The sequence below is a fragment of the Polyergus mexicanus genome, unplaced genomic scaffold (genome assembly GCF_030449975.1).
Source record: "Polyergus mexicanus isolate NDT 795.1 unplaced genomic scaffold, iyPolMexi1.0 SCAF_10, whole genome shotgun sequence".
Lineage (NCBI taxonomy): Eukaryota > Metazoa > Arthropoda > Insecta > Hymenoptera > Formicidae > Polyergus > Polyergus mexicanus.
In genome coordinates this window covers 2,248,986-2,263,656 of record NW_027223330.1, presented here as the reverse complement: position 1 = coordinate 2,263,656, position 14,671 = coordinate 2,248,986, and the positions used below count along the sequence as shown (strand labels likewise).

At 36.1% G+C, this 14,671-nt stretch overlaps 1 protein-coding gene across 5 annotated transcripts in view; it reads right to left on the bottom strand.

Annotated features, from left to right (window-relative positions):
* Positions 1–14,671, bottom strand: part of Fur2 (furin-like protease 2) — a 305,563-nt gene that overhangs the window by 17,636 nt on the left and 273,256 nt on the right. For all 5 annotated transcript variants that reach the window (XM_070302402.1, XM_070302403.1, XM_070302404.1 and 2 more), the window contains one exon: positions 2,350–2,454. In XM_070302402.1, coding sequence (XP_070158503.1) covers positions 2,350–2,454 — 105 coding nt within the window. The remainder of the gene's footprint in view (positions 1–2,349; positions 2,455–14,671) is intronic.

The window sequence follows — 14,671 nt, the reverse complement described above, 5'->3', positions numbered from 1 at the left end:
TATCTCCCTCTTATGAATTATAAACAGTTTTGTAAATAGATATATAAATTTTATATATTTAAAAAAAATATATAAAAAGCAGAATTTGTAAAAAATAAAAACTTCCATCACATTATCAATTTTTAAGTAAGATTGATGTATCATATATATCGAACGTTCTAATTTATATCACTGGTATTTATAAATATATATATATACTGCTTAAAAAATAAATATTGAACATATCTTATAACAAGAAACCTATAAGCGACACTGCTTTTATCATCGGATTCTAATTAATATATGCCAGCATAGAAAAAAAATTGAAAAATATTAACAAATTTGAAAAATAAATTTAAAATGATTTTAATCTTATTATACGAGTTATATTTTTCAAACATATCTACATTATATGATGGCTTAACCGAATAAATTATCGAATCATTTATTTTTCAGGTATTAAAATTGTTCGATTAAACGTGAAATGTCAAATTTCTTTCTGAGAAATTAAACCAAATTTTCTTCCGACATAAATCACTGATGAATATCGCGATAAAATTAATAAAAAAATATCCAATGAAACTTATCTATTATCTATTATCTTATATATTATTTGAAATTTCAACTACTAAATTTAATAGGGAAAGTTGTGAAATCGAAAGTGAAAATACGCGAAGAATCCTTTAATTATTTCCTTCCAATTCTGCGATTTTGTAATATTTTATATATACATGTATACAATATATTTATAAATACCAGTGATATAATAAAAAAGAAAAAATTGAAAGAAGAAATGGTCCCTACATAAAATTCATTCGTTCATCATGAGCTGCGCGATATTTATAAATATGTAAAGTAAGTAAAAATAAAACGTCGCTCTCTTATTTTTTTTTTAACGAACAATTAAGCGTGCTGCACAATTAATAAGCAGCCAGTCATGATCGCTTGGGGGAAACGAGAGAGATTTCCCGGTCACGTATCCGTGGCTTCGCCAGCAATAAATCTCAACGATCTCTGAGCGCAACGCGAGTTCGAAAAAAAATGTATATCTCGCGCGGAAGTTACCTCCGCACATCCGCCCCGTGCAAATGGCATTTTCCTCGCGATCACGTGCTGTCCGAGCGTAGCTCATGATTAATGCTATATCGTGTCCCTTGCGTGCATGTGAAGAACTGCGTTACTTTCTCTCTCTCTCTCTCTCTTTTTCCAACGCGATATTTTTCCGACCATTTCGCCTGCCTTTCTTCCACCATGCAATTTTCATCCACGTTGAGGAGAAGCTTATCGAGACGAGGACAATGGCGAAAAACGCGGCGACGACAATATTGTCTCTCGAAACAGTGAGATATTTTGCCACGTCCTCGTGAGAGCACGGACGACGAGGCTTCCTCTGAGAGTGCACTTAAAGCGTCCACCAGGTATTTCCCGTGCGAATACTAAGATGAAATTATAGCGAAAAATCCACAGGTACTATGCAATTTCATAAATTATTTTATGATTTTATAATAGATTTATATTTTTTATTGTCGTAAATAATACAAACAATTTTTAAGCAAATCGCATATACTACTTCTTTGCGTGTGTACGTGCACACAGGATAACACAAAAGGATAATATTAACAAAAGATTATTAAGTTAGAATATACTTTTAAAAATAAAATATTCTCTTTCTCTCTCTCTCTCTCTACCTTTCACTAAATTATAAAACAATTTTTTATTTCTAAATGTTTTAACAGCATGCTGAAATTCAACGTTTGTCACAACAATAAAATTTAGATCAGAGCCAAACAAAGAATACATTTATAATCAATCAAAAAAGGAAGAAATATTTTGCAATCTTTTGTGAGATATATCGCTGAATATTCTCGCAGCGACACAGAATATTCAGCGATAGAAAACTGCATGTAAAATGGAAAATAACTTTTTAAAAGCACAAGGGACTACATACCGAGAAAAAAACGGTACTTTTATGACGGGACTGTTTAAACAACACTGCATAGGTTTTTCTCAAAATATTCCATCACAGAACTACTCGTCGCTTTTCCTAGCATCGATTCTATCAATTTTTTTCAATGTCGTTCCAAAAATGGAAAAAGAATTATTTAGTGAGATTAAATAACGCGATTAAAATAGCTATTAAAACAATCAAATTAATATTTTCGAAAAAGGGTCTTTAATTTGATTTAGAATTGATTATGAGTAAGAAATCTTAACAAAATTCGTAGATGACAATGAGATAAATCTATACCTATTCTCAAACACGTCAATTGTGTTCTATTCTATGAATATAACGCAATATATCCTCGTACTCGTATGCGTTTGATAATAAATGCCTTTAAATTAGCGGTGTACGAGAATGCGTCGACTTACCCGCGGTTCATCCCTGAGCGCCTTATGATGCAGTTCGCTCACAGTGAGAGATCTCTTGTGCAGTCGCTTGTGAGAGAAGAGGTAATAATTGTTCAGGGCGCCGATCTGAAATGAAAAAGTAAAAAGCATTCTTATTATCTCTGATTGCGAGTGCGGTTTGAGATAGTAAGCAGCCGTTGCGCGGACGTAAACACACAAGATGGCAAGAGAAAGCTCGCAAGTTTCCCTCTTGCGACTCTTGGATTGCGTTTCGATCGTCTTTAGACTCGGATATCGTTTCGACTCAAGTTTGGCAATAACTCCTCCCCGAAATGCCGTTTCTGAATTATAATGACGAAATTTGATAAATCCCGTTGACATTAATCGCCATGTTTTTCGCAGACTATAAATGTTCGCTTTCACGTATGATATAGAGAGGAGATATAATAATCTTTAGCAGGCACACAAAGGTGATATTTCTTTTACCTTTTCAAAAATTTTTCTCGAATTTTAATAGTAATAAACGTAAAGCAATAATTTGTTAAATTGACACAAATTCCATTAAAAATTATGTTTCATAATTTTTAAATAATATTGCATATTACGAGATTATTATCAACATCAAATATTATTTACCATGTAGAGTTTTGGCCGAAGTACCGAATGTGCACGCCATTGGTTTCATCAAATAATAATAATATTAAAGATAAATTTTCAATTTTCATTAGAATAATAAATATGCCAAGAATTCAACGCGGCGTCGATTGTGCCGATTTTTGCTAGCTGTTGACATTGCTTGTTGACAGCTTTATCATCAAAGGCTTCTGTTCTTGGATTTAACAATCAGGAAGTTGTTAAATCCAAAATCAACATTAACGAACGACACGCAGCATGCGATATTGACTGCAATTTTCCAAGTTTAACGCGATCCAGAGAGATAATTGACAGCTTATTGGACGCCGGACGGTTATAATTATATCTATATATACGCACCACACGAATAGAGTAGCGTTTCAGTTTGGTGGTCGACGAAAATAATTGTCGATAATTCTAGGTGCAGCGTGAGCCACGCTCCAATAACGCTAGTACACGTATACGCACACATATTGAAAATAACTAATAAACTATTCCGATCTGATATTTGGACATCGCGAACCTTAATTAAATCAACGGATATTTCCCCAAAATTAGCTTTAGAGTAAAATGAGAGAATGGTAGAACCGACAATGTCAAATTTTATTATTTTCGTTTATTCGGTATACTATTATTTTCTGTGAAAAAGTAGAAACACAGACGTACACACACACTATCTCCTCTCTCTTCTTTTACATATTTAGAAAATCATCCCTCTCACATTCTGTGCATACGTTTTTATATATAAATTTCTTATATATATAAATTTTTATACATACATATATATGTATTGTATTCTCTTAATTATATTTTTCAGAGAAGACTTTAATTTGCTTCTTAAATTAAGAACGTGAACTTAAAAAGATTTAAGTAAATAAAAAGACTAGTCGATATTGCTTCTCTAGATTGTTAGGATCTTTTTTTCATTAACAAAATTGTATATGTGAGAGTGTATTATGCAAACAAGGGCACACATCGGCGCGTGTCCACGATTTACTGGCGCACGACTCTCACATTACTTCGATATTCTCCGACACTCTCGGAGAAGAAGTCGCGGAGGAACCCGGCTCTCGAAACGGCGCAACTTCCGCCGGTGGGATTTTCCTAGGGGAAACGAAAATCAAGCAAAACTGCATCGCGCCTCGAAGTAGAATCACTTTCCGAAGCTGTTTTTGCGCCGCCGATGCTTTACACGTGTCGCCTACTTGAAATTCTTCCGCGATGCACCTACCTCCGGAGCCGCGGCTCGAAAATTGAAGAGCAACCCGCGAAGAACTCTGGCGCAACTCGCAGGAGGAAGAAAAGAGGAAGCGCGTGCTTTATTTTGCCATCGAGAGCTTTATCCGAAATTTTCGCGGCGAGCTCGAGACAACTATGTTGATGCTCTTCCGGACTTCTCGAAAACCTAAGTAGCGGAAGAGTGGCAAAGTGCATCACTCGCTCCTCTCAATCTCGAGTTATCTTTCGTGTGAAAGAAAATTATTTGCCCTAGTTCTTCCACTTCTGCCACTTTTATCTCTTTACAAGCACACACACACATACAACATTATATATATTTAATGTGAGTTTATTTAATTTCGATCTAATCTGTTAGAATAAAATCATAAAGTGAAAAAGTGACAAATGATTCAAAATTCATACGTAACTTTTCTTGAACGAAAATTTGATTGAATATTTTTTCTTTCAAATTCATCGATTACGTGAGATATTCTAAAATTCAATGTTAAAATAAAATATCTCTATATATGTTGTATTTGTACGTTTGTACGTGGAATTAATTAAGTTGAAAATTTAATTGACAAAACCTTTCAATTTTCAATATTAAATATCTTGGTGTATTCAAGTCTCCAGTCGCACATATATAATAAAACACTGTTAAATTAAAATTTATTTAAAACTAAATAAAGATTAAAATTTTATTCCTTTTAAATGTAATTTATGACAATTAATTTTCAATCATTTATATATAACGTGAAAATAACGTAAAATATTATAACTCTCGAAGAATTTATTAATATTTTTATTGACAACTCCAAGCTGCTCAAAAAAACTTTACTCTCGCGTAAGTGTCAGCTTCAGGCCATATTGTACGAAGAAAAAGGATGCAAGAAGAAAAGCGAAACTATCGCTATCTCTCGAAGATATTCCACGGACATAATGGGACATGCCTCGCCAGTTTTAACGGCCGACGACGGGGCGACGACGACGACGACGACGACGCCGGAAGGTCCCTTCGCATATTTTCGTATTCCGCCGGCAATTTTACGTCCAACTTGTACACGACACTCTCACGCCGGGCGCTCCAGGACGCAAATTTCGCAAGAGACGGTCAAGGACTCGCTCGAGGGCTTTTATCATTCGGGGCGCGGCCAAACGGCGCCCGCCCAAATTCTCGCTCAACTCTATGGGGAATTTTGATAATATTCCCGTATGCGCGATTATTTCGTTAGCGTGCAAACGAGATCCTGCCAACGATATTAACTTGGCAATGTGTATCCTATAAGATACGTCTCTATATTTTGAATTTATACATTTGTATGTATATATATATATATCTGTTGTATGAAAAATTATAGAGTTTGAGTGCAATAATAGTGTTATTTTTTAAGAATTTAACTGTAAGAAAATTTATGTAAAAAAATAGGACGTTTAAATTAATATAATATTAAAATTAAGCTAATTAAGAGATTCAAAATCAAATTTAAATTTAAATAAAATTGTGTAATTCGATAATTCTATATATTCCATTCATCCTGCATATTCAAACTTTCGAGTAAAATTATACATGAGAATCTTAACAATCTCAAGATCGAACAGACCAACTTCCTATTATCGACAATCGAGCACCTGCGTGTTCTCTTCTTCGTACGAGGACGACGACGTAAATGCGAGGTCACGTCGTCGCTACTAAAAATGACAAAGCACCGAACTTTGACGCGATCTTTCCCTCTACGTAGTCGTAGATATTCGCAAACTCTCCAGAATAGAGTTTTCCCATGCGTTTGTTACCGGTCGCATGAGTGATAGTCTCCCCCGACCTGCTTCTTCAGCTCTACGTCATCCGCTCCATTAACGCCTTACTTCGAGCTTTCAGTCGGACGGCGATATAAAATAAACCGAGGAAGATGTCGGCGAATACGAACTGATTCGGCGCGATTAGCGTAAGAAACTTTCACGCGAATCTTCAGACTACCTTTGTAGTGTTCCATTGTCAACAAATTCGCTCAATTAAAAGTAACTTAACTCGAATAGCTGGAGATGATGTCAATAAAAAATATTACAAAATCAACAATAGTTGATTTATATGATAATATCTCGATGTGGAGATTTTGTTCACTTGGAATACGGAATTAGAGTGCACCAATCTCGAATAATCTCGCAAAAATTCTTACAGGGGATAAATCGGTCGGTGCTAAAAGATGGCGAAATTTTCTCGACAATGATCAACGCTTCTTCGGCTGTACACGACTCGCGCGACGCTGGCGAAATCCTCGATCCTCGTCGACCTTGACGCTCTTTGCGAAATCCTCCTAGATCCATTCAGAAGCTTAGCTTTTCGGAAAGCGATAGCACATCCACCGCTGCGCGTTTTCGCTCGCGCTTCGACGCGCCGCTACTCCGGATAATCCCGATGGGAGATACTCGTCGCGGTGGCTGCGCGCGAGCAAGGGCAGATAAAGAGACGAGAAAATGGATGAGAACGACGGTGGTGCAAGAAACGACTCGCGGAGGTGGGAAATGGGAAACTTGCATAGAGGCAGAGCACAATACGGCGAAATTTATTAATACTCTGGGACTCGTGTACCTCGCCCTCTGGAGCAAACGGCGAAATAGATATGCCAACCGAGCGAGCGGGGCCTGTTACAGGCCTGAACGGAAATGTCGGAACGAAGCGTCCTGTGTACAACGTACGGTACACTCTGCGAGAAAATTGCGGTACAACGTAGCATGAAAAGACATCGATTGTACCGTAAAATGTGAAACGTTGCCTTTTTTATTTGATTTAAAATGTATATCTCTCGATTTAACAGAATTGTAATTTAGAGGAAAGTTACAAAAGAAGATGATTTTGTGAAATGTAACGCGCAATGGTTAAAACTGTGAGGAAAAAATTCCGATCTTATTTCATGTGACCGATCGATTTTAGATTTCGACAGAATTCTACAATATGTACAATAGTTTAAAGCTGCCTCGACATTTTTATTATCTTAGTCGAGAAAAGTTTGACGCGCGTATAATCGAAGAATCTGTCGTTTGAAATTAATACGTTAGAAACGGGAACATCTCTTGTGAAAAATCCCTTTACCTTCTAAGACGCTCGTATACGTATATCCCCCCACGTACGTTTCTGAAAGCTGACCTACATCATTTTCAGCGCGATCAACTTCTATAAAGATTTCACGAACGGCTGGAGAAATCTGACGGTGAACGTTAACCGCAGTGAACTTAATTGTAACATCAGGATGATTTTTTTCCGGCGAGTTGAGCGCACTTTGATGACGTACTTAAATCCACTTTATTTATCGAGCCGTTCTCGTGGGATTCGGTATGTCATGACGCGAAGTCATAAAATCCAAAGAAGAGAGATAGCGCGGGCGATTTATCATCCCCCGAGTCTGCAACAAGCTTGCGTTAAGGCACGTACACACTGAACTCGTTGTTTTAACGCGTGTGTTCGATTGTAAAAGTCGTAAGTGAATATTTAAACTATCTAATCTATACTTCTCCAACATCCCTTAATTTTCATTTTATAATTAATTTAACTTTATTATTATTATCTCTGCTATTATTAATCTCTCTCTTTCTCTCTGTTATTAAAGATATCTAAACGATCACCTTTAAACTAAAGCAAACATCTCTGCCAAACTATTCACCGCCAACTGTTAACGAATTCTCTTTGCAACTGTTTGGCCGACTGTTAGCCAAATAGTAAAATTTGATGAGCGTTCGAAAGGAGAGGCAAGGTAGAGGTTCTAAAATACGTTCTGCGCTCTGAGCGGCATGTGGTTCGATAACAGGTTCACACAGCAACGCAAACTTATTCTCTACTCGTGCGCACCGCGTATGTTTGTACAATCTGTACGCGCCTTTAGACCGCGTACTTCCGGTTCGTTTCGCGTCGTGGTAAACTGCGAGTACGGACGGGTATTGCAGCAGGGTGGCAAACGCGAACGAGGCGAGGGGGGAGCAGACGTTCCGAACACAACGCTAGATAAGGGTGGGATAGTTTGAAAGGGCCACTAAATCAAATCGCTTGAAGAATGTCTTACGGTGACCTGCCAGGTTATCGCCGGCCGTATACGCGGATGTTCCCGGCGGCTACATAACGATCAAGTTAAGATTTCACACGAAATAGGTACGAGAATTGAAAAAGTCGATTGCTAGATTAGCGCGTATTTTGAGAGCGATATTTATTCTACACACGCGCAATGTTAAAATATATCATATTTGGAGCTTGTTGATTTACGTCTGAGAGAAAACATAAATGATTTTCACATATTAAATTGCCGAATTCTAATAGAAATAAAGTATACACTTTTGCAGTAGAATTAATGTATTTTAAATTATAATTAGAAGATTTTAAAAGAGTAACATGAAAATAATTATGTCACATGAAAAGTGCGTAATAAAGAAATAAAATAAATATAACAAATGATATTATAATATGTACATATATATATATATATATATATATATATATATATAATAAAGAAAATATATTATTCATGAACAACACAACGATTCTAATTTACGATAATAAAAGTGTTATTCTTAAAACTTGATATTTGAGATGCCGCAGAAGCTACCTCTAATTAAACTGATTGTAAGTTGGATTATTACACGCTTCTGAGGTTGAAGTAATTTTTTTTTCTTCTTTCAAATGTTTTAATAATTCCGACACAATTTAATTTCATTGAAAAGTTCGTAAAATATCCGCGATCTCTCCATTCTCATCCAATAAGAGAAAGAAATATTTTTCGGGAAAACTATTTTTTCCATTTTAACAACAGAGAGATCGAGAGGTATTCTCGTCGCGATGCACGCGCAAAATTCGCATGCACGCACACGCGTACAAAAAGAATACCACATGTAGGAATCAACGCCGGCAATGCAACGATGGCATCGCGTAAATTGCATCGCGGGCGCATTCGCGCCGCGGCCCCTTCACGTCGGCTCGCTCGCGTCGTTCAATCGCGAGCGAAATCCTTGATCACGGAACCGCATCTCTCGTATAATGCTGATCACGTACTGCCGATATCATCGTCGCGATCCCTCATTCAGCGGCGCTGTGTATAAGTTAGCACTTGCAATAGGTGTGGAACGGCGCGGATAGAAATACGTTTAAACGTCGTGATGCCGACTTGAAAGTGAGTGTCATTTGACGATATAATTCTCGAAGGTCGTCGCTAAAGTGCGTAAAATTGCGATCTAACATTCGATTATTTTAAAATATTTCCGGCTAAAATCGAGCAAGAATGCCCGCAAGTTAATATATATTGTCTTTCAATGATGCTAATTTTATGTTTAAAATCGATATTTTTATTTACAGAAAGCTATTATATTAAATACCCGTTGAACTATGCGTAAAACTGTGCGTAACGTTTATTCAAAATTTAACCATGTTTTTAAACGCGATGGCATTCATGGTTGATGTTAATAATACAACGGATATAATAGAAAAAATGAAACGTTACACACGAACATCATACGGAGATGGAAAAAAAAAGATTCATTATTAAAAGATGAAATCCAGCTGTATAAAAGAGAGAGAGAGAGAGAGAGAGGCCATTTCTCGATGTTGATTGCCAATTTTGTAGAAATCGCGCATGCAAATTCGACTTGGTGATGGGATCAATATTGACAGCTTGTCATTCAACGGTGAAAGAAAAATATCGAAAAATCATCAAAAGCAAGTGAGACTGAAAGGATCAAAGAGAAACACGGCATGAAATAAATACAATAGATAATGCTGCATACGTCGGCAACTCGCGTGTAGTTTTTGTAAAATCAAATAAATGTACAAGCATTTGTATCTTTTATATATATGTATATCCCATGTTTGTGGTATACAAGATTCACAATTTTTTCTTGATCGAGAAAATAATCGACAGCTGTTTGCTAAATTATTAAATATTAATAAATTACCTATCTTTTTTTATTCGATCAAAACTTTAAATATAAAATTACAGTTTAAATAGTTAACAAAACATAAATATACTGTATAACCGTTAAGATATTTTAGCATTTTATTAGATATACATTGTTTTAAAGAGAAAATCTCCAGATGATATCCCATTTAGATTCGATAGCGTGAGGATAATGGAGAAATTACTATGGCTGGAGGATTCAATAGCGTGTTAAACATTAGGTCGACGCCGGGGTGTAAAACGCGTCAAAGCGAAGTAACGTAATATCATTATTGTCGGAGTAATTGAACATTGGCCGCTTATTCGTTCCACTTCCCTTAGGGTCTCCCATAGCAAAGGGGGGGGGGGGGGAACGATTGTCCGAAATTATCCCTGCCACGCAACAACTCCAGAATTATACCATGCAAAAGTATTGACATTAAAATAACCCTGTTACGGATATAGAGGAGGAAGATCGAACAAGACGATTGATTATCCGTCGAGCAATTCCTCTACAACGAGTAATGCAGAAATTTGATTTATTAAGAGTAAAAAATTTTCAATAAAATTTTCGTTTCTTCAACGTTTCTTTAACACAATTTTCGCGCGATTTATCAATCGCGAATCTTACGGAAAGAGGAATAATCGTTCGCGGAAACACACGATAAGAATCCGATTTACGCAGTTAATCGGTTATCGCGGTCGGAAAATCTGTCGCGGTTTCGAAAACATGTTATATCCACATCGTATCCTATCCAGATATATAGACTAGTTCGTTGCCAAATTTCTCCCGGCGCATTGATCGAACTCAATTTCCGACGCATTAGTCTCGATTGATCAACGCCATTTCCGCCGGATACGGCGATGTTACATAATTAAATCGATCGCGGCTCTCTCTCTCTCTCTATTTATAATTAAACATAGGCGTCACATTATTGACATTGCGCAATTAATTGGCCAATAATGGTTACGCTAGCGGCACCGTATAGTCTGTCTTGTTCGGTGTATCGGCGGTATCAGCGGCTACAGTATGTTATCACGAGCGATGAAAATTTCATAGTGTTGTACGACGCATGCACGAAGCCACTCGGTAATGGGTTAATGCATTTTTACCGAGACCTGCTAAAGAAATGGCATTATGGTGCGCAACGTAAAAAATTAAATTCTCCGACCGGAGAATATCACTATCGCGAGTCAAAAATTGTGCTCTCGCGTTAACGGGATGGCTGTAACGCACGCAAATGTAACGGGATCGTAAAAGCAACTACCCTTCTGCCGCATTTAAAGCGCGCCGAAATGCTAGGTGTGACGTCAGGATTATATGAAATAAAACGCTAATAGTGTGAGACTGGATTATAAAAAAAAAAGTATTAGCGGAGCTTTTTTTCGTTGAGAGAAAAAACGCTGTTTTATGTGTTATATGGTATTTGTAACGTTACACAATATTAATGTTATATATTGTATATGATTATGAATTCTTACTATTCAAACATTCTATTTTAACATCATCTCACAATCTGAAACTGACGCGTATCGTAAAATAAAAAAATTCAAAAGAAATACGAAGCCGGTATTATATATCTGTGTTTTTGCAAGTACGAAATTGTTCGATATCTATGATATTTTCGTTTTGATATCATAATAAATAAAACGCCAATAACTCCGATTAATAATAGATGTCAAATGAGGTAAATTTCAGGAGAAAAAGTTTCGAGTAAATTAAAAAAGAAATTTCTATACGTAATAAAAATTGTATTATTCGATTATATGTAGACATGTAAGTGAAAGGAGAATAAAATTGCTACATGCGTAAAAGAGAAGCGCGTACCACAAAAAAAGTTACACGTTATTACGTAGAAAATATATAAACCATGAAAAAATTATGAAATGAAAAAATATGAGAAAATATGAAAAAATTTATGACATTTATATTGTCCGTTTAAAATTTTTAAAAAGATACATATATAAAACGTGGAAGAAAAAAAAAATTTAATCGATATAAAATTGAACGATCTAAACTTGTATGCATTCGCGGATTACATTTTGATCCCGACATGATCCGATTACTCTACTCTCTCTATTTTCTCACTTTTATACATGAGAAGGAAAAGGAAAAAAAAAAAAACTAACTACGTTTTCTCGAATGAGAGCCATATCGATGAAAAGATCAGAGATACTGCCACGAAATAAGACGGGGGGCGTCGACGATGGAGCGAGAGAGCAAAACGATCCGTAGCGTAAACGAAAAAGAGATCGAAGCGTAACGTCGCAATAAATGGAAAACTCAAAATACCGATAGTGTCCGAAAAGCGGGATAAATGCGGATAGCGTCCCTCCCTCCCTTCTTAATCCTCCTCGTTCGTCGGCAAATAAGCCGACGATCCTCATTCCGGATCGACGGAACTCAAAGCGCGAGAGGCGAGAGAGATCGGATAAGAGCGTTCGTTCGGGTGGCGGAAGAGAACGTTTAACGGAGAAACGGAAATGAGACGGCGCCGCGTCTTTCCAGGAAGGTGAAGGAAAGAGAGCGGAAGGGGGCGAACAGCAAGGGGACAGAAGAAAGGAAGGAAGGAAATTGCGGTTCGAGAATTCGAGCTTCTACGCGCGAGATTCCACGCTACTTTCGGTAATGCTCAGATGTTTCACGCGTTATACCCGTCGTCGGAGGGATCGACGAAATCGGTGCAAGATATCGGCGACTTCGACACGAATAGAATACTGTTTTCCTCTAAATCGGTGGAAGCTATTGTTGGACGAGACACCGTTGTATGCAACCTCTCTTACTTAGTCTCAAGATACGAGCTATTGTATCTGAAAATACGCAACTTATTTGTCGCAACTATCTATTTTACGATGCCAATTATATATATCGTATGTTCTAAGGATTATTTCCTTGATATTGATTGATCTTAATTTGAATAATATTAGAAATAACTGATTTTTTTGGTCTAGAATTAGATTTGAAAGATAAAAAGTTAATCGTATTATCGATTAAAATTAATCAATAATAATAATGCATTAATTAATAATTAATATAATTTGCGATTAATAATAGTGCAAATAATATATTATCTAATACTTTGAAGATAAATTAATTTTCTCTACAATGCGATATATATATATATATATATTCGTACAATTTTATAATGTGACATACTTTTTTGACATTTACCGTTCTTCATACATCATATAATATGCCTTTGTCACTAATGATTTTCCTTTTTTCTCTCTTCATTCTCGTTTCTCCGTTTCAGATATTTTTCCCTTTTTTTTTAATAGTCTCTCATATTTCTTACTTCGCGCTAAATCGTCGGGACACGAACGCAATCGTAATGCACGGTCTGCAAGCGAGCGGAGCAACAAGAGATGCATCACGTTCATGTCGGTGTCTCGTACGATTCTTTCACAGCTCTGCCACACAGACGTCACCCTAACGATTCGTCTTTCTTGTCGCGTGAATTCTCCGCTTTCTTATCGCAAATCAAAAAGAATCTACGTAGAAAGGCGATTAATGACCGGAAAAACATCGCGAGCTTAATTGCGCATCTCACTCTGCAGTCTTTTCTCTCTCGCTTTTTTTTTCTTATTATTATTTTTGCAACCTGAATAACGAAAGGCGCAACCAGCGTTCGTGGTTTTAGCATCTCGCGAAACCGCGACATAGAAAAATTTGCGTGAACGACTAACGAGTCCGAGTTTTTAATACAAGGTGTCCCAGACTCACACGAGTCTCCTTTAAAATAAAAAAATGATGTTTTTAATAACGAGAAATCAATAATTATTTGATAAATTTTTTTATATATTACTTTCATATCTTTTTCTTTTTTTATTTTTATTTTTATTTAATTCGACATAAACTTGAATATAAACTTAGATTGAGATTTAGATATTGACATATTTTATGTAGAAAATTAAGAGAATACTTTGCGTGCAGATAAAGTTTCATTGAGAGTTAAATTTATATTCTTTGAGAGTATATATAAAGCAGAACATGTGTGTGTGTGTGTGTGTGTGTGCGCAACACCGTGTAGATCGATAGGACCGATTGCCGAGAGATTTTACAGCGCGCACAAATGTGCCGGATTCGATTTTTTATCCTGCAATGTTTAATTTCTCCGACCAGAGACGGGGCAGAATTACGGCCGCAGTAGAGAAATTGGAATTGCAGTTTGACATGCAAATTTCCGTCTGCTTCGACGATAACCGCAAGTTGAGCCTGGTACATTTAAATTCGACTCTATCGATATGTTTACTTGTTCAATATTCGAACAATCAATATTTAACTACTACTGACATTTTTTCATCTTTCTTAATATATCGGCATTGCTGATGATATAAAATAATCAAATGATAGTTATATATATATATATATATATATTAATAATTATTATAACGTGTACATAGAATATATATAATACAATATTTCTCTATAATTTATTAATATGTTATGTACACGAAAGATACAACGGGTTACGAAAATGTTACTAATTATACTAATAAATAATTCATGATGCTTTGCGAGAACAAATCGGAAACTCTAATTAAATCAATCAATGTTTATTTAAAATAGAAACAATCGCCAT